We start from the raw sequence: 24,171 nt of genomic DNA on the forward strand, positions 1-24,171 counted from the left end.
TAAATATAACCAATGAAATTAATATTATATTTTTGGTATAATAAATAAAAATTTAAAACACTCCAAATACAATTTAATTTGTGTCATGGTATGTATTTTTAGCCATGCAGTGGTGTTTGACAGAAGGCTAATAGTTTCTGTTCTGTGTTTGTACGTGGATGCCCGATAATTAAAATCCAAAAATAGATTACTTTAATACATCAATTTAATTACACACAAAATACAAATCTCTCTCTAAATTCAACATTTCCTATATTTATTTGTATCTCAGGAAATAAAAAGGAAGATGAATCTTCTACTCGCTCAAGGTTAATTAGTTAATTCAAGCCATTAAAGTACAAACCCAGAAATTTCAACCCATTTGGTACCCCTTAATTTTTCAAACTCATTATTATATATACTGCATGTGTAATTTGTCATTTATTTTTAGGTGTTTAGCATATTTCGTTTAAGTATTTTATCTGCAGTTTTATATATAAATTATTAAGTTATTAATTAATTATTCATATTGAATTGTGAATTTGTTTGTTGAATCCCTCTGCTCTATATATATGTTATGTCCAACTTTATGATCATTATATATGTAGGTATATGATATCTGTGTTAGACAAAAATTTAGAAGTTAATTTGATGTCCATTTATATCACTGTATTACATTTATTTATTATGTACTCCGTACTATTTATTTTAGTTAATATTCTGTCATATGTTAAGGCGCATTTAATAAACACGAAATTTTTACTTAATGTTAAGATTTATATTTAATACTCATTAAACCAGTCTATTGATTACCATTTTATGCATTATTAATAACAAATTATGATTTCAATGAAATTTCTAGTTCATATAATACGCATAAACGTATACCATAGGCATACGTTACCAACACCCTTATAACATACAAAGTATATTATGGGTTGCGAGAAAGGTCGAAAACAGTCACCAAATAATCAAATAGGCCGCTTTAAAAAATTTTGTACCTGAATGGAAATTAACTTATTCTTTTTATTAAGAAATCTTGATTTTATGAAGTTGCACTGATAGTCAAGTCTACATAGACAACAAACTTTCTTTTGTTTTTTGGGAATTTTTTTTAGTGTTATTTGATTACAACTTTGACAATTTGACTACTAGTCAAATACATAAAAAATTGTTCATCTATCCTTATAAAGAATTGGAAGTTTAATTTCATTGATTTATCATGCCTTGGTAAAACCTGTCAAAAATTTTTTTTTTTTTTTTTTTGAACAGCATGTTAGGAGTCTATGTCTCGTTGACTTTAAGTCAAACACACATGAATATCACGGCCCTTGTTTTCTTCCATCCTTTGCATTGGCCATGAACAAACAGTTTGTTTCTAGTTAGGAAGCTAGTCCAAGTTACATTTATTTAAAGAGTATTGATTTTTTAGTTATATATCAGTAAACTTGTTGCAATTGGTATATATATTGCAAGATATATCAACACAATGGAGAAAGAATTTAATAGTGAAGAAGTGATTCAAGAATTTGAAGCTTTGACCAAAGATGCCAAAAGGATCCACATTGAAACTCTTAAACAAATCTTGAAAGAAAATAGTGAAGCAGAATACTTGAAAAACTTGAATGTGGATGCTACAACCGATCTTGAAACCTACACATCTCGCGTCCCACTTGTTACCCACAAAGATCTTGAGCCGTATATTCAAAAAATCGCCGATGGTGCACCCTACCCGGTCCTTACCCGAAAGCCGATTACCAACTTTTCATTAAGGTATGTATTCGTTAGTCGAGTCTTGGTTGCAGGGGTACTTTGGTCATTTTACTTATTGTTACACTCGTGTTTGCAGCTCTGGAACTGCTCAAGGGAAGCGCAAGTTTGTACCTTACAATGAGAAAGTGACTGAATTTACCATGCAAGTTTTACAGACTTCTTTTGCCTTTAGAAACAGGTAAGTATATTAATGTTGAACAAATATTGATGTCGTTGACTTTGGTATGGTTGACTTTTATGGACTCTCCAACAATGTCATGTACACATGTTCAATGGTGTATACAATACAAAAAAAGTTTCATTTTTGACGTTTTAAAGCGTGAATTACTTGACATGTTTTTAACACCTATAAGTGTCAAAAAATTCTTGAAAATTGAAATCGTCAAAAAGGAAAAACAAGTGACACTTAAACGTATCAAACAGGTAATAACACTAAAAAATTTTGACACCATATATTTTCACATTCAAAGTTTTTGACGTCATATTTTTTCACGTTCTAACGTATATTCACATTTTTAGGCGTGAAAATCGCATTCAAAAAGTGTTAAAAATACAATATTGGTTGTAGTGATATACTCCGTATAATTTTGGAGTATTAGGATCCGTGTTTTCTAAATGATCATCGGAACTTAAACAATCCTAAAACAACAATTGAATAATATCATGTGCTTTGATTCATTGAAAGTAAGTTAATAATCAAATTTCATATATACAACTTCATACTTACTACTCAATGGCGAAAAAATGAACTTTTTCACCCGTGCCGAATTTTTTTTTAAGAGCGTTCGCATTCACTGCAACTTTTTTTCTTCCGTTCTTCCATGAATATACAACCTTTTGGGTCCTGGGCTTTTGGGTTGTGAGCAAAATATGGAGGCTTTTGGGTCATGGGCTTTTGGGTTAGGGGCAAAATAAAAAAAATCCAAAATTCTTGGCTTAAAAATTTCAGATCCACTGGGTGGTGGCGCCCCCTGCCCCACTCTAGTTTCGCAAGTGTTACTACTTTGTAGCTCCTCCATCAATTATTATGATCGTTTCACCATGGATAACTGAAAAGACAAAAAGAAAATTTAGTGCAAAACATTATGTGTGTTGCTTCGGTCTATACCTGGCAATCGGGGTGGGTCGGGTTTGGGGCGAACCTGGACGGGTTTGTGTCCAAACGGTTCAAACCCAAATAGGTCAGTTTTTAAACAGGTTGAACCCAATCGGGTCTAGTTTGGGTCAAACTCAAACGGATTTGGGTCCAAATGGGTCATTTTTTTTTACGAGTCCAAACGGGTCGAAAAAATCGGGTTTTCCGAAGTTCGGCTAAGAGTATTATTTTCTCCTTTTGGATTCAGGGTGTTTCCGATTGCCAAAAACGGGAAAGCTTTGAACTTTCTGTATAGTAGCAAGCAGTTCACAACGAAAGGTGGTGTGATAGCAGCAACTGCGTCTACAAATGTGTGCCGTAGCCCAGAGTTCAAGAAAACAATGAAAGCCTTACAAACCCCAGCTTGCAGCCCAGATGAAGTCGTTTTTGGGCCCGATTATCACCAATCTTTATACTGTCATCTCCTTTGTGGACTCATTTTTCATGAAGAAATTCAAGTTATATCTTCTTCTTTTGCACATAGCATTGTGCATTCCTTTAGGACTTTTGAACAAGTCTGGGAAGAACTCTGTAACGACTTACGAACCGGAGTCTTATCCCCCCGTATCACGGTTCCATCTATCCGAACCGCAATGGCCAACATTTTAAAACCGAACCCTGAATTAGCTGACAAAATTCATAAAAAATGCTCGGGATTAATCGATTGGCATGGTTTGATCCCCGAAATCTTTCCTAACACAAAGTACATTTACGGGATCATGACAGGATCAATGGAACCATATTTGGTCAAACTCAGACACTATGCTCGAGACATACCTTTACAAAGTGGCGATTATGGGTCATCTGAAGGATGGATTGGTGTAAATGTTAACCCGTTGTCACCACCCGAAACTACCAGTTTCGCCATACTTCCTAATGTAGGTTATTACGAGTTTATACCCGTTAGTGAAATCGTTGACCCTGATAATTCTGAGGTTGATTCGACCCAGAACGAGCCTAAAACAGTGGGCTTGACTGACGTCAAAATCGGTGAAGAATACGAGGTTGTAATTACTAATTATGCGGGTTTTTACCGTTATCGCCTTGGGGATTTGGTTAGAATAACGGGATTTTATAACTCGACCCCGATGTTTCAGTTTATTTGCAGAAGAAACTTGATGCCAACCATCAACATTGATAAAAACACTGAGAAAGATTTGCAGTTATCAGTTGAAACGGCAGCTAAGCTCTTAACTAATGAAAAACTCGAGCTAATTGATTTTACTAGTGTTGGAGGTTTTATTGAGATTTCGTGTAGGGTAAAATAATCGATAGCCGGATAAATCACTGAATCGTGGTATCACTTTCCGAAAGTAATTATTCGACCCTTATTGCCTGGGTTACACGAATATCACTTTGGGATAAGACAGAGATTAGTTCTTGTTATTGGCAGTAAACAAGAACTCTTTTGCATAAGAGTATTAAGGTGTTTTTCGTATATCTTATTCTCATAAATGATAGTCTCTATTTATAGGCACCCAAAAACAAGTATTATTCCACGATGGAGATGTTTCACTAACTAATTTCGTTTTCAAATCTAAAACAAATCCTTTACATAAAGTTGTTTGTTTTATTTCAAACATCCTAATCAAGGAAATCGTTTTCAAATCTAAAACAAATCATTTACATAAAGTTGTTTGTTTTATTTCAAACATCCAAATCAAGGAAATCGTTTTCAAATCTAAAACAAATCCTTTACATAAAGTTGTTTGTTTTATTTCAAACATCCAAATCAAGGAAATCGTTTTTAAATCTAAAACAAATCCTTTACATAAAGTTGTTTGTTTTATTTCAAACATCCAAATCAAGGAAATCGTTTTCAAATCTAAAACAAATCCTTTACATAAAGTTGTTTGTTTTATTTCAAACATCCAAATCAAGGAAATCGTTTTCAAATCTAAAACAAATCCTTTATATAAAGTTGTTTGTTTTATTTCCAACAACCAAATCAAGGAAATCTGATTAAATCCTTTTCATAAAGTTGTTTGTTTTATTTCCAACAACCAAATCAAGGAAATCTGATTAAATCCTTTTCATAAAGTTGTTTGTTTTATTTCCACCTAGTGCAAGAATAATACTTCCGTAATCACTCAAATTTGTGATAATGGAAAACCATTTTCGGGTCCGGGCAATCTATCACTTAATGGGTGTACACTCCGTACCTCCTAACCCATTTACAAGTATAGATTAAATCCCTCAATTACACTAAATTTCTAACAATCCTCCCCAATTTAGTGCAATTCGTTTCATGAGAATTAAACAAATTAAAACAAAAACTCATGCATAAATGAAAATATCTTGAAGATTGAATTTTCACCTTAGTACATTACACATTCCAAATATTCGAGAATCAGGGTGTTCTAAGAATTGAACCCTTCAACCCATTTTGAATAACTGAAAATAACATACACATAAGTTTTCAAATACTCTAAAGCTATCCTGACACTTTACAAGCCATGTGTCCATATCCTTTCATGAATGTATCCAAAGCTAAAAGTCCAAGCTTTGTTGAAGCGGCAAAACTTCACATTCACATAGGTAGTTCACTTCAGTCATGCACCTGCTCTTGCACTTTTTCAAATGAACTATTAAGAAGCTAGACTTCAACCTGACCTTCAGCAGGTCCGAGTACATACCTTACCTTGGGATGATATAAAATTTATGTACTCCAAATTTCTAAGTATAAGCCTTCCGCATTGAATTCAACTTCTAATTTTCATCAGAAGGGAATTGGGTATCTTATAATTAGAAATTTATGTGGACTTTAAACCCATCCCCACAGCAGACTTGTCAACCAAGTCTCTTGCCAATCCCTTCGTCAAGTGATCAGCTAAATTCTGTTGTGACCTTACGAACACTATAGAAATCACCCCATTCATGATGAGTTCACGAATCATACTATGTCTGACACCTAAGTGTCTAGACTTTCCATTGTACATCTGGCTATAAGCTTTTGCCAATGTCGCAGCACTATCACAATGGATAGACATGGGTGCTATAGGTTTAGGCCATAATGGTATCTCATGGATCAAGTTTCTAAGCCATTCTGCTTCTTTACCAGCAGCAGCTAAAGCAACAAACTCAGATTCCATCGTTGAGTTGGTAATACATGTCTGCTTTTTAGAAGCCCATGAAATAGCACCTCCCCCAAGCAAGAACACCCAACCACTCGTTGAAGAATGATCTTCAATATTGGTTATCCAACTCGCATCAGAATATCCTTCTATTACAGAAGGAAATCCACTGTAAGATAAACTATATGCCATAGTTTTCTTTAAATACTTCAGTACCCGCCTAATTGCTTGCCAGTGATGAGTACTAGGATTACTAGTATATCTACTCAGTTTTCCCACAGCAAAAGCAATATCTGGCCTTGTACATGTCATGGCGTACATCAAACAGCCAATCACCTGAGAATACTCAAGTTGTGATACAGCTTTACCTTGGTTAGGCATAAGCTTCTCACTTGGATCAACAGGTGTACTCACAGGAGTACATTCAAAGCAATTAAACTTTCTCAACACCTTCTCAATATAATGAGATTGAGAAATTGAAATTCCTTTGCTTTCACGTTTGATCCTAATACCAAGGATAACGTCAGCCTCCCCCATATCTTTCATGGAGAACTTTGATGACAAAAATTCTTTTGTTAAATCAACTTGACTTTGGTCAGTCCCAAAGATTAACATGTCATCAACATATAGACAAATTATAACTCCTTTACCAGAATCATCAAATTTGCTATACACACATTTATCTGCTTGGTTCAATCTAAAACCACTAGATAAAACTACTTCATCAAACTTCTGATGCCATTGCTTAGGTGCTTGTTTCAAACCATATAAGGACTTCACAAGTTTGCACACCTTGCTTTCATTTCCTGGCATGACAAAGCCCTGAGGTTGGTTCATATAAACCTCCTCATCCAAATCACCATTCAAGAATGCTGTCTTCACATCCATCTGGTGAATAACCAGATTGTGAATTGTAGCCAAAGCAATCAGCAGTCTAATGGTAGTGATACGTGCCACAGGAGCATAAGTATCAAAATAGTCAATTCCAGACTTTTGTCTAAAGCCTTGAATGACTAACCTTGCCTTGAACTTTTCAATAGTTCCATCCACCTTCATCTTCTTTTTGAAGATCCATTTGCAACCCAAAGGTTTGCAACCGGGAGGTAGATCAGCTAACACCCAAGTGTTATTGCCCATGATGGAATCCATCTCATCATTAATTGCCTCTTTCCAGAATGCAACATCCTGAGACCTCATTGCTTCATCATATGTTTTAGGATCATCATCAACATTGAAACAATATGAATATTGGGTAGAAACATCATCCCTAGAACCTTCAACTAAGTATAGTTGAAAATCTGGTCCGAATGATTTAGGTTTCCTTTCTCTTTTGCTTTTCCGAAGCTCAAGTGACTGATCAACAGCCTTTTCAGAGACTTCATCATTACAATCCTTATTGATTCCATTGTTACTTGGAATCATATCCTTTGGTCTAGGTATAGATGAAAATCGATTTTCATCAAAGATTGCATCCCTTGAATCAATCACAGAATTGATTGAGACAAATTCATTAGGCTCTATTACATAGAACCTATATGCCTTGGAATGTTCAACATATCCAATAAAAATGCAATCTATACCTCTTTCACCTAAACTTTTCTTTTTGGGATCAGGCAGTCTTACAACCGCCCTACAACCCCATACACGAAGATAATTCAAGTTAGGTTTCCTTTTATTCCAAAGTTCATAAGGTGTAATCTTGTTTCTTTTGTTAGGAACTCTATTAAGCAAATAACAAGCTGTTAACATAGCTTCCCCCCAAAATCCTTCACTTAAACCCGAATAGGATAACATGGAATTAACCATTTCCTTAAGGACCCTATTCTTCCTTTCAGATATACCATTTTGTTGTGGAGTATAAGGAGCTGTGGTCTCATGGATAATACCAACGGATTGGAAATACGATTGGTCAATGTATTCACCTCCCCTATCTGTTCTAAGTCTTTTAATCAAAGCCTTTTGTTGTAATTCTACTTCAGTTTTAAATATTTTAAATTTATCTAATGCTTCATCCTTAGTATGTAACAAATAAACATAGCAAAATCTAGAAGCATCATCAATAAAAGTCACAAAATATTTCTTGTTTCCTAAAGTAGGAGTAGCATGCAAATCACATAAATCACTATGTATTAATTCCAAAATTTCAGTATCACGATGTACATTTTGAAATGGTTTCTTAGTGATCTTTGTTAACATACACGTTTTACACTTTTCATTGTTCATGTCAAAAACCGGTATTAATCCATCTTTAGACATATCTTGCATTCTTTTAAAGTGTATATGTCCTAGTCTAGCATGCCAAAGTGTAGAATTATTTATGCTAGAAGTAGATATAAAAGCAAAATTAACATTCAAGTGATTAATGTTAAGTCTAAACATTCTATTGCATAAATAACCAAAACCAACAAACATACCATGTTTTGACAAAACAAACTTATCAGATTCAATCACTTGTTTATAACCACAACAATTTAACACACTACTGGAAACTAAATTTTTTCTTATTTGTGGTACATGCAAAACATCAAACAAACAAATAGTTTTTCCAGAACTAAAACACAAATCCACACTTCCACGTCCATGAACAGAGGCTGTTGACTCATTTCCCATATGAAGAATTGATCCATCAGTCACGGACTCGTAAGTCTTGAACCAAAATCTATCCTTGCATACATGGGTGGTGGCTCCCGAGTCAACCCACCACGCGACATCATCATCCTGCACAAAATAAGCCTCAGATATATATGAAACATAATAATTCTTATTTGAATTATTAAATATATTCTGACCTTTCGAGTTGTGGTTGTTTAAACCATTTCCCGAACCGCTTGTGCTAGATCCTTTGGCATTATTATTACCAAAAATAACCTTGCAATCCTTTTTTATGTGTCCAGTTTTACCACACTTCCAACAAGTCAATTTAGACTTCTTGTTCGGATTAGCCTTGTTATAACCTCGATGTTTACGTTTGCCCTTTTTGTCATTATTACTAGTGAAGTTTTTATGTTCCACCATATTGACAACAGACGTACCAGCAACTTCGTTGCTCTTTGGCTTGTCATTATCCTGCAACCTGAGGGATTCCTCAATACGCAGATGACTACCCAACTCAACAAGAGTTAACTCCTCCTTCTTATGTTTCAAAGAATGTTTAAATTCTTTCCAAGATGGAGGTAGTTTATCAATTATGCTTGAGACTTGAATAGACTCATCCATGTTCATCTTATGTTGTGTGAATTGACCAAGTATACGAATGAGCTCATTGTATTGTTCCAAGACCGGTCTAGAATCGACCATCTTGTAATTATTAAAATTACTAACAAGGAACTTTTTACTAGAAGCATCCTCAGACATATACTTGGTTTCTAAACAGTCCCATAGTTCTTTAGAAGATTCAACATTTAGGTAAATATCAAAAAGGGATCAGCCATACCATTGAGGATTAAACCTCTAGCGATGTAGTCATCGTTCTCCCACTTGCACCTTTTCCGAATTTGTTCAATAGTGGCATCATCACCATGATCTTCAGGAATTGGTGTGCTGAGTACGTACACCACACTCATGCTGCTCAGAAAGAAGTGCATCTTCTTTTGCCATCTCCTAAAATCAATTCCCTCAAACTTATCAAGTTTGGAGAAATTCGCCGTCATGTGTTTCATCGTAGCCGCCATCGATTATAACGAATAATTACTTTCGATTGTTGGAGGTTTTATTGAGATTTCGTGTAGGGTAAAATAATCGATAGCCGGATAAATCACTGAATCGTGGTATCACTTTCCGAAAGTAATTATTCGACCCTTATTGCCTGGGTTACACGAATATCACTTTGGGATAAGACAGAGATTAGTTCTTGTTATTGGCAGTAAACAAGAACTCTTTTGCATAAGAGTATTAAGGTGTTTTTCGTATATCTTATTCTCATAAATGATAGTCTCTATTTATAGGCACCCAAAAACAAGTATTATTCCACGATGGAGATGTTTCACTAACTAATTTCGTTTTCAAATCTAAAACAAATCCTTTACATAAAGTTGTTTGTTTTATTTCAAACATCCTAATCAAGGAAATCGTTTTCAAATCTAAAACAAATCATTTACATAAAGTTGTTTGTTTTATTTCAAACATCCAAATCAAGGAAATCGTTTTCAAATCTAAAACAAATCCTTTACATAAAGTTGTTTGTTTTATTTCAAACATCCAAATCAAGGAAATCGTTTTTAAATCTAAAACAAATCCTTTACATAAAGTTGTTTGTTTTATTTCAAACATCCAAATCAAGGAAATCGTTTTCAAATCTAAAACAAATCCTTTACATAAAGTTGTTTGTTTTATTTCAAACATCCAAATCAAGGAAATCGTTTTCAAATCTAAAACAAATCCTTTATATAAAGTTGTTTGTTTTATTTCCAACAACCAAATCAAGGAAATCTGATTAAATCCTTTTCATAAAGTTGTTTGTTTTATTTCCAACAACCAAATCAAGGAAATCTGATTAAATCCTTTTCATAAAGTTGTTTGTTTTATTTCCACCTAGTGCAAGAATAATACTTCCGTAATCACTCAAATTTGTGATAATGGAAAACCATTTTCGGGTCCGGGCAATCTATCACTTAATGGGTGTACACTCCGTACCTCCTAACCCATTTACAAGTATAGATTAAATCCCTCAATTACACTAAATTTCTAACAACTAGCCACATCGATCTCGTGTCAGAGCCCGGTCATTACGTGATCTTTTGGGAAGTTAGTGGGGAAGCAAGCGATGAGTTGTTGAAAGAATGTTGCAACTGTTTAGACACATCTTTTGTTGATGCAGGCTACGTGACCTCGCGAAAGTGTTTTGCGATTGGACCACTTGAGCTTCGAGTTCTTTCGAGGGGCACCTTTCAAAAGATGTTGGATTATTCGGTCCAACAAGGGTCTGTTTTGAACCAGTACAAGACACCGAGATGTGTGGGTGCGGCTAACCAGAGTGTGTTTCAGATACTATGCAACAATGTTGTTAAGAGTTACCTTAGTACAGCTTATGGTTAAGTTTGTTTTGTTATGTTATGATCATCTGGGCTTGAAACTAATGGCCGGATAAGTTATGAATAAAGTTTGTCTGATTGATCCTTTTAAAATTTACCTTCTAAGCTTTTGGGTTGTTGCAGAATTCCAACTTTTTTCCCTTGTTTGGTTGAATATTTAAGTTTAAACTTCAGGTGAACATTTTAATAAAAATATTTGATAGAAATCTAATCACACCGTTTTTATTTTTGTAGGGAAACAAGTCTCTCTTATTAAAAATTCTTGATTGATAATTATTATTTCGAGACCCAGCAATCACATCACAATATCGTAATGTACAATCCAAACATTCTCCGGACACACTCCCTTAATATTAAGAAATTTCACCACAATTATATATATGAACTACCTAACTTGCTTCACTATATCTATTTTTAGTGTTGTATCATTTGTTTTTCTTTATCAATTTACATATTATGGAGTGGGAAATATTCATTTGTATCATTAATTGTTTGAAAATCAGGAGATAAATCTCATTTATTGGATCATTATAATCAATGGTTAGGATTAAAAACGTGGGACAATCACATATGATTGATTAGGATTAAAAATGCGAGACAATCACATTTGATTGTAAATATCCAATCACATGTAATTGTAAGATCTCAGACAAAATTAAGGATTCAAATGAATATTTACCGCAGAGTACATATTTAAATTTCAATTAGTTATGCTAAAAACTTGTAACAAAAAAGCTCAAGCTAGCTTTCAATTTTCTAATTATCAGTTTAAGTTTATCTCCAAGTTTACAACGACTACAACTAATTATACAAAATACACCCATTATACGGAGTAATGAAAACTATTAATTTCACTTAACGGGCAAATATAGTTAAACTATCACAATCAAACTTATTATCGAAGTGACTCCAAAGTCCTAATTTGGTAATTAGTCTAACTAGAAAAGTTTAATGGTTAGCGAACAAGTTAAAATGCTAACAGAATAATTCGATTAGTTCAGGTACGGAGTAAAAACTACTTTTCCTCCTCGTGTAATCTAAGACCAGTTGTAACAGTGAACCAGACACGCCGTGAGGGATGAGGTGGCTGTTGGAGTATGATACAAATTCAAAGCGAGCGGAAGCATTTTTAAAACTTTACAAAATCATACTCTTCCACGGATCATTGTACAAAACTTTGGCAAACAAAACAAATTAACGAAACCGAACAAGAGAAGATTAGAATACAACCTTTGTAGCCTTTTGAAGATCGAATTTGAAAACTCAAAGAAGAGTTCCTCTAAACAGTAGACACCCAAAGTTCCAACCTTGCTTCGATCTATACCTTCTACTTAACGGATATTTTCTTCTTCGTTATTTCCATCAAAAACCGAACCCAATTATAGATTCCAAGTATTTTTGGTTACTTGAAAATAAGAAAGAAAAATAACATTTTTGTATCTGTGTTTTTGTATCTTTTTTTATAACTTTTCCAATACCAAGACTTGGTATTATATATTACATAATTAATACAATTAATACATCTATTACAAATGTAATAAATAAAGATTTGGAAAGATTTGCAAAATCAAATCTTTATATAAAATAAGATTTACAAAATCAAATCATATTTTATAAATCAAATCAAATCTTATATCTTATATAAAATATGATTTGCAAAATCTAATCAAATCTCTACATATTTAGATTTGTAAGTATATGTATACACATAAAAAAAACTTACTTAATTTATTAAACCATTAACTAATGATTAATAAATTAATTTCCGATTAGAAGGTATATCAAACAATTTTACGATTGGCCTTTGTGTGTGACCGAATAGGATAAATGGACTTTTATTATTTAATGTCATGGGCATATCTTCGGAATATATGTACCACGGTCAAACCACGGTCGAACTGTAGCCAACCCGAGAACATATTTCCAACAGACTCCCACTTGCACTGACATTAATAATATTGGTCTGTCTTAAAAGACACACCATGTGTAACAACTAGTCTGCTACGTTACACTCCTATATTTTGATTTATATCAATCATCTTTTTGTTCAAGATATCTATATGAACGTGTGACATGGTTTAAGTGTCAATCATCATCGTTCAATATTATGTTTCCCGATGGAGATTTGTGGTGATCAAATAGACTGCAATTGCATTAATTCATTCGTAGCATGGCCATGCATTTAATTCAGCACAAATCAACGAGGGGCCCAGAGATATCGCTTAAACTCGCTTAAAGAAGAAGGAACAAATTGCTTCAACTGTATAGACATCCACCACATTCCATGATATACCCAATCTGCTCCCTTATGACCGGCATTTACGCAAAGCGTTAGAAACAGGTCAAAGTATAACATAGTTTGTGTCAGGATTTCTCATACATATCCACTCTAGGATAAATGATGTTGCCATCTTAGAGCTTACCTTTTGACTTAAAACCATGAAGTAATGTCTAAGTGTGGTCATTCCAGAACCTTGGATCAACTATCAAGTTCCTCATGAATGTAGTTTCATATAAGCTTATATTACTACACTTCATAGCAGCCTTAATTCAATTCTCTCTTCCTTAGAGAATGACCGACTGTGGAAGTTTATGAAATGATATTCATTGGAAGTTAAAACATGCAAAATGAAACATGGCAATATACAATGAAATGATCGCATCGTGCGTATAATATAATCTCAATATATTAATCATCAGATCAATTGCAATATATATATTATTACCCAATGTTTAAAGTTTCAAACTTAACATAAAAATACAATCAAACTTTATCATCAATGACACGAATGCCAATAGACATGCTATGAGCATCATGCTTAGTCTGTGGCAAAGGCTTGGTGAAAGGATCAGCCAAGTTCTTAGTCGTGTCTACTCTACTTAATAATATGTCATTTTATGCTACAAGTTGACGGATGTAATGGTACTTTCTGAGTATGTGTCGTGTGCGCTTTTGTGACCTCGATTCTTGAGCCAAGACAACCGCACTCACATTGTCGCAAAATCTCAACAGGATCATGGATTGTAGGAACCACGCCCAGATCCCCGATGAATTTCTTTATCCACATGGCCTCTTTAGCAGCTTCATTTACCGTTATATACTCGACTTCTGTCGTAGAATCAACAATAGTACTTTGCTTGCCATTTCTCCATGTGACGGCTCCACCGTTCAACATAAATACAAATCCTAATTGTGAAGAGCAATCATCTCTATCTGATTGGAAACTAGCGTCAGAGTATCCTTTGACGCTCAGCTCGTCATTCCCACCATAGACCAAGAACATCTCTTTAGTCCTCCTAAGATACTTTAGAATGTTCTTGACTGCTATCCAATGAGTTTCACCAGGATTGGCCTGATAACGACTAGTCATGCTTAGTGCATACGACACGTCAGGCCTAGTGCATATCATCGCATACATGATCGATCCTATAGCTGAAGCATATGGAGTCCGACTCATGGTAGCTGACTCCAAGTCAGAATTAGGACATTGAGACTTGCTCAATATCATTCCAGGGTTCATAGGAACGCACCCTTTCTTGGAGTTATGCATACCGAATTTCTTCAGTATCTTATCTATATATGCACTTTGGTTTAGCCCAATTAATCTCCTTGACCTATCTCGATAGATCTTTATTCCCAAAATATATGATGCATCTCCTATGTCTTTCATGAAGAAGCATTTTCCTAGCCAAGCTTTGACATCTTTCAATGTCAGGATATCGTTTCCCATGAGTAATATGTCATCGACATATAGTACAAGGAAGACTACAACACTCTCACTAGACCTAACATAGACACATGGCTCATCTTCGCCTCTAATAAAACCAAATTCTTTGATTTTTTTCATTAAAGCAAAGATTCCAGCTACGAGAAGCTTGTTTAAGTCCATAATTGGACTTTTGAAGCTTGCACACACTATTAGGATACTTAGGATGTACATAACCCTCAGGTTGTGTCATAAACACATCCTCTGTTAGCTTACCATTAAGGAAAGCTGTTTTTACATCCATTTGTCATATCTCATAGTCATAAAATGTAGCTATGGCAAGAAGTATTCTAATGGATTTCAACATAGCTACTGGTGAAAAAGTTTCATCATAGTCTACACCATATTCTTGCGTGTAACCCTTAGCCACCAGTCTGGCTTTGAATGTGTGTACATTTCCATCCATATCGGTCTTCTTCTTAAAGACCCACTTACACCCAATGGTTTTAGTACCTGGTATATGATTAATCAAGGTCCAGACTTGATTATCATGCATGGATTGGATCTCGTTGTCCATAGCCTCCTTTCATTTGACAGACTCGGGGCCTATCATTGCTTCCTGATAGGTAATAGGTTCATCAGAATCTATATTTTCGTCATCATCCTCAAATATGTGTAAATTATATTTCTTTGGTGTTCGACACACTCTATCAGATATACGTATGGGTGGTGGCTGTAGGTCAGTTTCTCTTTCAACTGCAGGCTCGTCGACCTCTTGAGGAGAATCGGTTCCAATATCAGTTTCCATGTCGGTTGATTCTTGAATTTCTTCAAGGTCAATTTTGCTCCTACTGGTTCCTTTTGATATGAGATCCTTTTCAAGGAAGACTCCCCTTCTGGACATAAAGACTTTGTTCTCAGTAGGGTTGTAAAACAAATATCCAAAAGAATCAGTCGGGTAACCAACAAATAAACACTTTTCAGATCTGGGTTCAAGTTTATCTTGAGCTTCACGACGAACGTAAGCCTCACAACTCCAGATTCTTAGATATGAGAGAGACACAGTTTTACCATGCCATATCTCATAAGGTGTTTTAGAAACTTTCTTGGTTGGGATGATGTTAAGGATCCTTGCGGCAGTTTGTAGGGCATAGCCCCAAAAACTGATTGGAAGCTTTGTGCGGCTCATCATGGATCGAACCATATCAATTAATGTTCGATTCCTCCTTTCAGCCACACCATTATGTTGTGGTGTTCTAGGAGGAGCTAATTGTGAGATTATCCCACAACCCGGTAGATGATCATGAAATTCATCATTAAGATATTCACCACCTCTATCAGATCGGAGAATCTTAATTCTTTTGTTCAGTTGATTTTCTACTTCATTTTGGTATGCCTTGAACACTCCCAAAGTTTCAGACTGTGACGATCGCTCCAAATCCATATGGACAATACGTCATTCATTGATTTCATTGCGAGGTATTTGACCTCTATATGATGCGTTTTGTAAACATTGCATTTTTTTAAAAAGGCACACCATAATGAATATTTAAATCAAAGGTTTTCGACATCTGATAATTTCTACATATATACAATCACTGTAAATAATAGTTTACAATAGTACTTCCGTTGACAATGCAGTCAAAATAAGATACATGGTGATGATTTGGTGAATGCAACGTTTCCTTGAAAAATATGCCATGTATGACTCCATGCACATAGCTTGTCTAACATATAAGCAAACAGCGGAAGACTTCTAGGAAACCTGAGAATAAACATGCTAACAAGTGTCAACACAAAGGTTGGTGAGTTCATAGTTTTAATGTTTCGTATAATATGTATATAAAGGTGGATCACAAGATTTCAGTTGTTTCATCCAGAAACGTTTATCAAAATATTCTACAAGATTGAGCACCCTGGTAACTAAACTTAACGTATATATATTTTATACCCTTTGTATAATCATCTTAATAATACACGCAAACCAACGTGTACGCTTCTCAAATAGCATACGTCCGTTAAAAGGCTAGTGCTCTAGCTCGGACGGGGATATCAAGCCCTATGGATCCATATACTACTACTCGCGCCCACCAGTTCTTATAACCGGCAGTTACTAGTTACCAAAGCTAAGGGATTTTCGGTTCAAACTCGGTGTAGAATTTAGTATGTACTTGTATCCAGTGCGTTTAAAATAAAGTGCATGTATTCTCAGTCCAAAAAATATATATTGCAAAAGCAATTAAAAAGGGAGCAAATGAAACTCACGCATATAAATATTGTAAATTAGTTAATAAAGGATTTGCATGTATTCTCAGTCCAAAAATGTAGAGAGTAAAAGGGATCATATGAAACTCACACAAAATCAGTTTTAGTATTTGTATCCATTTAGTAAAACAGTTTATAAAACTGCGCATGTATTCTCAGCCCAAAAATATATGTAAAAAGGGATCAAATGAACTCACTATTTAATATTGATATACAATATTGTAGGAAAGCACGTAGACGCATCGGAGATGATAAACACGAGGTTTGATTCACAAAAATACCCCCGAACATTACCCATAATTTCCTTGGCAATAACCCATAATTTCCTTAGCTCTAGCTCGCTTGGAAACCATTTTGAAAGTTACTTGGACATCACTCCGTCGTAATATTTTAGGTACATTTTTATTTTTGTATCGCAAAAATAATAATACTAATAATAAAAATAATAAGATTAATAATAATCTTATTATTAATAATAATAATAATAAAAATAATAATAATAAATAAATACGGAGTAAAAATAAATATCTGTGTGTGTGTTTGTGTGTGATTATCATCGAGCAAAACGAGCAATTTATAGCAATCAGAGCTGAAATCTATCCCCATGCGATCGCATGGGGTTTCTTCTATATGGCCATGCGATCGCATGGCCTCCAATTACAGCTCACATTTCTTTTGTTTTTTTGTTTGTCGACATGAATAAATAAATATATAATATATATAATTTAAATAATTAATTATATATTATATTAAATTCACATGCATAGTTGATTTGTAATTTTAGTTCCGATAAGTCGTACGTCATCACTCAACTTATGTCCCGGTTCCGGTTTTTCAAATGTCCTTTTGTACGCTGAGAAAACTTGCATTTTACGCTTCGTGTCACATACATTTGTCAAAATATAGCCCTAAATTATCCCTAAATTATATCACTCAAATTATAACTTATACATTTGAGTGTTTTGGTCATTTACTTCTATAAATCATCGTCTCGCTATTTGTTAAAATACATTTTAAAATAGTGTTTTACTGTAGCAAAGTCAATTTTTTACTATAGCAATTCACTGTAGCAAAGTCAATTTCACTGTAGCAAATAGTGATTTTCGAAAACACTGTAGCATTTTGAGTAATGTGGCAATTTGAAAACACTGTAGCAAATTAATGTTTTACTTGTTTATTTTAAACGTTTTAGTTCACTTATCTAAATATCAATCGAATTAACAAACGAATGTTACTATCGTTTACTAAATAACTTGAAATCATATATATATATGCACATTAAGTTATATATATATTGTTCGTGAATCATAGGGAACAGTCAAAGAATAATTGATTATATGAATATAGTTCCAAAACTGTCGTGACTCAATATTACAGACTTTGTTTATCGTGTCGGAAATGTTAATCATACAAAGATTAAGTTTAAATTTGGTCAGAAATTTTCGGGTCATCACACAGACTTTTGTTTAATTAAATAAACATAACCATATCTACTGAAGTCATCAGTAAATGTAATGAAGTATCCTTCCTGGTGTCTAGTAGGTGATCTGAATGGACCACACACATCAGTGTGTACCAACTCCAACAGATCATTACCCATTTCACAGTTTTCTGTGAAAGGTTCTTTTGTCATTTTTTCGAACAAGCAAGATTCACATTCGTCATATGATGTAACATCAAATGATTCTAAAATTCCATCTGACTGAAGCTTTGCTATGCGTTTCTTGTTTATATGGCCTAAACGACAATGCCATAGATACGTTTTATCCAAAAAGTCTTTGGATGAATCAACATTGTAGATTGAACTATCATTTAGCTTTGCTGTGGTTTCTAAGATGCCTTTACAGGGACTAGCCTTGAAATAAAACATCCCATTTTTGTAAACAAGTATTGATCCATTATCAAAACTAAAATCAAAACCATCATTAAATAAAGCATTAAAAGATATAATGTTTCTTGCCATTTCGGCACTGTAGCAAACATTAGATAAAACAATACATAGACCAGAATCAAAAGAAAGCTTGTATTCTCCAATCATGTTAACAGAGGCAACGTTCTTATTCTCCATGATTAGATTGAGCTCTCCGGTCTTCAGCTTCCTACTTCTTGTGAGTCCCTGCACATTTGTACAAATGTGAGTACCACATCCTGTGTCCAATACCCAGGAATTAGAAATAGTAGTATTGTTTAGTTCAATCATGAACAAACCTGAAGGTACGGCGACTCCCTTAGCCCGTAGTTCATTAAGTTCCTTCAAGTACTTGGTACAATTGCGCCTCCAATGTCCTTTCTCCCCACAATGAAAGCATATTGCTTCTTCAGGAGACTTGGTTTGCGGGATCTTTGAAGTAGAAGAGTTAGCAATGCCCTTAGGTTTAGGTTTGAAGTTGGACGTGCCAACCTTACCCTTGCCCTTGTTCTTGCCCTTTGTTTTGTTTTTCTTCTTCTTGATCCCACCTTCAAGAATGGCTAGAACAGTAGTTGCAAGTTTAGCTTTGGCCATGTTAGCCTCAGCAGTTTTCAACATGCCATGGAGCTCCATGATTGTTTTCTCCATATTGTTCATATTATAGTTCATAATGAATCCTTCATATGCACTAGTCAGCGAGTTCAGGATAAAATCCGTTACAAGCTCCTGACTTATGGAAAAACCAAGGCGCTCCAGTCGGTCTATGTACCCTTTCATTTGTAGTACATGGACACTAACGCTACTTTCCGTTGCCATTTTACAAGATACGAGAGCTTTCACGGTGTCAAACATTTCTTGCTTTGCTTGTTGTTATAACATGTCTTTGAGTTGGTTAAGCATGTCATACGACCCTAAGCTCTCCATGCCCTTTTGGAGCTCCGGAGACATGGTCACCAACATCAAGCATGCTACCTCATTAGACTTGGAACGACGTTTTTCAAACTCGTCCCTAGCCGCTTGAGTAGCTCTCGATCCGGGTTCTGCCGGTAAGGGTTCCTCAATTGTCCTGATCTTTCCTTCCATCCTAAGAGCAATTCTTAGGTTGCGAAGCCAGTCCATGTAGTTCAAGCCCGTAAGCTTGTCCTTTCGAGGAGCCCTTTAAGGCAGAAATTAGTGATTGATGACGGAGTAGGATTTGTATTTGTTGCAGACATCTATCATATTTTTAAAGTAAGTTGTATTAGTTAGTTTGATATGTTTAATCCTTGTTAAGATAATTACCCAAGTGTGTTCAATATTCAAACAATTATAATTAACAAGGTTAAGATCCATATTTCACTTATGGTAACGACGGGTTTACCGCGGATCGCCAATCATAAGCTATTTAGGTAGGTAACTATATTACCAATTTCATCCATTATGAAACTCTTAGGTTCTGCAGGATTTAGTGATAATCAATTATTTCACTTGGCATGTTTAATCCCTTCTACGCTAATCCTTCCTCGTGGCGGGTTTGCCGCGAACCACGATTTCAGATTGTAAACCGTCCGTGATAGATACACGTGAAATCCGACCCAAGACTCTCGGGTATCGCGAAATTCATCTCACCCTTCCCAACACTCAACTAAAGTCCGGCTCAAGACTCTCGGGTATCGCGCACTCTAACAGGTAGAAGGTTCGGATGTGTGTACTACTCATGGGTAGCATAAAGTTTACATTAAAAACGGGGTTTTGTTTTCTTTTAGCAAAAGTAGTTTATTCCATTTTAAAACATTTGCTAATTATGTATTGCGTGTTGCGTTTGTTAAACTAATTTTAACCAAACCATTTTAAGTGATTATTGTATTTTGTTTCTATACTAATTTTCTAGCTAGCATGGCATAGACAAATAAGAACACAATAATAATCATGACACGCAATTATCGGTAGTATGCCTCGAGTCCTATGCGTTTTTCCGGTGAGCCAACATACGGAAAAACATGGTCAACTAGGGACATAACCTTGTGTGAGAATTGGCTCCCACTAAAACCGCCATCTCCATTATATGCTCGGATGGGCCGCCTTGTGAACATCGTCTTCTTGATTCCAATCTTGGTTGCATTATCTTACAAAATAACTATTATATTTTCTATACTATTACAAATACAATATAAATAGAAAGACAACATGCAAGTCGTTTAATAAATTATTACATTTATCCCGAATAAATAATAAACACGACATGCAAGCCGTTTAATAAATTATTACATTCATCCCGAATAAATAATAAATTAAATCATACAACCAAACATCCACACAAGGTTCTTATTGAGGCAAATACTACCGATTTCATACAACAATCACATACATAACAAATGGAGTGCCAAATATCCATTTTCATGAAACATGTTTCGATAAGAATTGATTTAAACACTTAATGGCACACAAAATAATCAATCCTTGTTTACATAACTTATGTATGTATGTAAACCCACTTCATATTTGTAAGTATGATTTTCATGCCAAAACCATCCAAACAAACATATTAAGTGAATCAAAATATGTTGGAGATTTATTCACTTTTTAATAAGGCATAAAGTCTAAAATTAACAATTTTAATTTTCTCATTTCATGTAAAACATGAATATAATTTATGTACTTTATTTTCCTAAACATTGAATCTTTAATAGTCAACAACAAAGCTACTATTAAAATTTTCGGATTTTGGACAGATTCATACATCAACTTTAAATGGTCATATCTTACTCATTTCTAATCCGTTTTCGATGATTTTTTTTTTAAATTTAAGTTCTTTTAGTTAGCTTTCAAATGCAGTTGGCTTCATACGAAAATATTGAGTTTAAAGCCTCGAAACAGTCCATCAAAGACAGACTGTTCAAGCTGGAAAAAAAAACTTTAAAAAATGAGATTAACCATTTAATATTTTGCCAAAACCCAAGATTCAAATGTTATTTAGGAAACATAAATACACAAATCATGATAATAGTTGTGCATGTTTGTTATGCATAATCATCTCCAAGAATCATGCACAACACACTCATCAAAATCGATTATCATAGAGTACATTAGTTTGCTAAAACTTGTACAAGATGGCTCGGATACCACTGTTGGAGTATGATACAAATTCAAAGCGAGCGGAAGCATTTATAAAAATTTACAAAATCATACTCTTCCACGGATCATTGTACAAAACTTTGGCAAACAAAACAAATTAACGAAACCGAACAAGAGAAGATTAGAATACAACCTTTGTAGCCTTTTGAAGATCGAATTTGAAAACCAAAGAAGAGTTCCTCTAAACGGTAGACACCCAAAGTTCCAACCTTGCTTCGATCTATACCTTCTACTTAAGGGATATTTTCTTCTTCGTTATTTCCACCAAAAACCGAACCCAATTATAGATTCCAAGTATTTTTGGTTACTTGAAAATAAGAAATAAAAATAACATTTTTGTATGTGTGTTTTTGTATCTTTTTCATAACTTTTCCAATACCAAGACTTAGTATTATATATTACATAATTGATACAATTAATACATCTAGTACAAATGTAATAAATAAAGATTTGGAAAGATTTGTAAAATCAAATCTTTATATAAAATAAGATTTACAAAATCAAATCATATTTTATAAATCAAATCAAATCTTATATCTTATATAAAATATGATTTGCAAAATCTAATCAAATCTCTACATATTTAGATTTGTAAGTATATGTATACACATAAAAAAAACTTACTTAATTTATTAAACCATTAACTAATGATTAATAAATTAATTTCCGATTAGAAGGTATATCAAACAATTTTACGATTGGCCTTTGTGTGTGACCGAATAGGATAAATGGACTTTTATTATTTAATGTCATGGGCATATCTTCGGAATATATGTACCACGGTCAAACCACGGTCGAACTGTAGCCAACCCGAGAACATATTTCCAACAGTGGCAACCGGCCACGCCCCAGGCGGTGGCGTAACGGCGCGTGGCAGAGGGGCGGGGCGAGTGGCGTGGGGGATTCGCGTGGCCAGGCGACGGAAAACAGAAAAGCGGGTGAGTGGGTGGGATTGGCCTACGTGGCATGTGGTGTTGACCAAAAAATCAAAAATGCAGTTGAATATATATCCGTTGGAATTAAATAAATAATAATAATAATAATAATAATAATAATAATAATAATAATAATAATAATAATAATAATAATAATTTTATTTACTTATATATATATATATATATATATATATATATATATATATATATATATATATATATATATATATATATATATATATATATATATATATATATATATATATATATATATATATACATACTAATCCCCATTTCACAAACTACACATCTTCATACTTCTCTATATTTCATAATTTTCTATAAAAAAATGTCTACTCCAAACACTCCTTTCACTTTGCAAGATGATAATGAAGATCCACAAACACCACTTAATCAAAGTGGTTCGTTATCAAATCTCATGGTGTTCGGTCGGCCCAATACTCCCGGATTATCATCCCCACCACTCCAAACCCCTAGTCCACAACAATTTACAAATATAAGTAGAAACTTATTCGGGTTCAATCAACCTCCGTTAACTTTAGAACAACAACAAGCGTTTTTGTTTTATCAACAACAAATGTTTCAACAACAACAACAAATGTATCGAATGCCAATTCAACCATTGCAACTACCACAACAAACGCAACCAACGCAACCAACTCAGCCACAACTACGCTTGCGAGATGAAGAGTCGCAAGATAGTCAAGTACAATAAAGTCAACCACTAACACGGCCAACTCGTAGACACCGAAAAAAAGAAAAAGGTTTACTTTTATTATTATTATTATTATTATTATTATTATTATTATTATTATTATTATTATATTATTATTATTATTATTATTATTATTATTATTATTATTATTATTATTATTATTAATTTTAATATTAATTATTAACTTACTGTTACGGAGTATTATTTGTTATTTTTATATAATATTATTATTATTATTATTATTATTATTATTATTATTATTATTATTAATTATTAATTATTAAGTTACAGTAGGTTAATGTTATAAATATATATACGTTTATTATTATTATTTAATTAATTATTGTTATGTGAATATATAGGGAAAGCGGTGGATGTAGGTACGTCGTCAAAAAGAGTACAAAAATTGTGGGTTGCGCAAGAGGTTTTGTGGTTGTGTAAATGTTTTTGTGATCAATCGGAGAATTCAATTGTTAGAAAATCCTAAAGACACGGAAGTTTTTGGGGCGGGGTA

General features: G+C 34.0%; 1 protein-coding gene across 1 annotated transcript; it reads left to right on the plus strand.

Moving 5' to 3' along the window:
* Positions 1–1,468: 1,468 nt before the first annotated feature.
* On the plus strand, positions 1,469–10,995 carry LOC139839545 (jasmonoyl--L-amino acid synthetase JAR4-like). The gene is made up of 4 exons (XM_071829627.1): positions 1,469–1,752; positions 1,829–1,930; positions 3,096–4,139; positions 10,656–10,995. Exons 1-4 carry the CDS (start codon positions 1,469–1,471, stop codon positions 10,993–10,995), a joined length of 1,770 nt encoding a protein of 589 aa, XP_071685728.1.
* The last annotated feature ends 13,176 nt before the right edge of the window (positions 10,996–24,171 follow it).

This window comes from Rutidosis leptorrhynchoides, chromosome 4 (genome assembly GCF_046630445.1).
Source record: "Rutidosis leptorrhynchoides isolate AG116_Rl617_1_P2 chromosome 4, CSIRO_AGI_Rlap_v1, whole genome shotgun sequence".
Classification (NCBI taxonomy): Eukaryota; Viridiplantae; Streptophyta; class Magnoliopsida; order Asterales; family Asteraceae; genus Rutidosis; species Rutidosis leptorrhynchoides.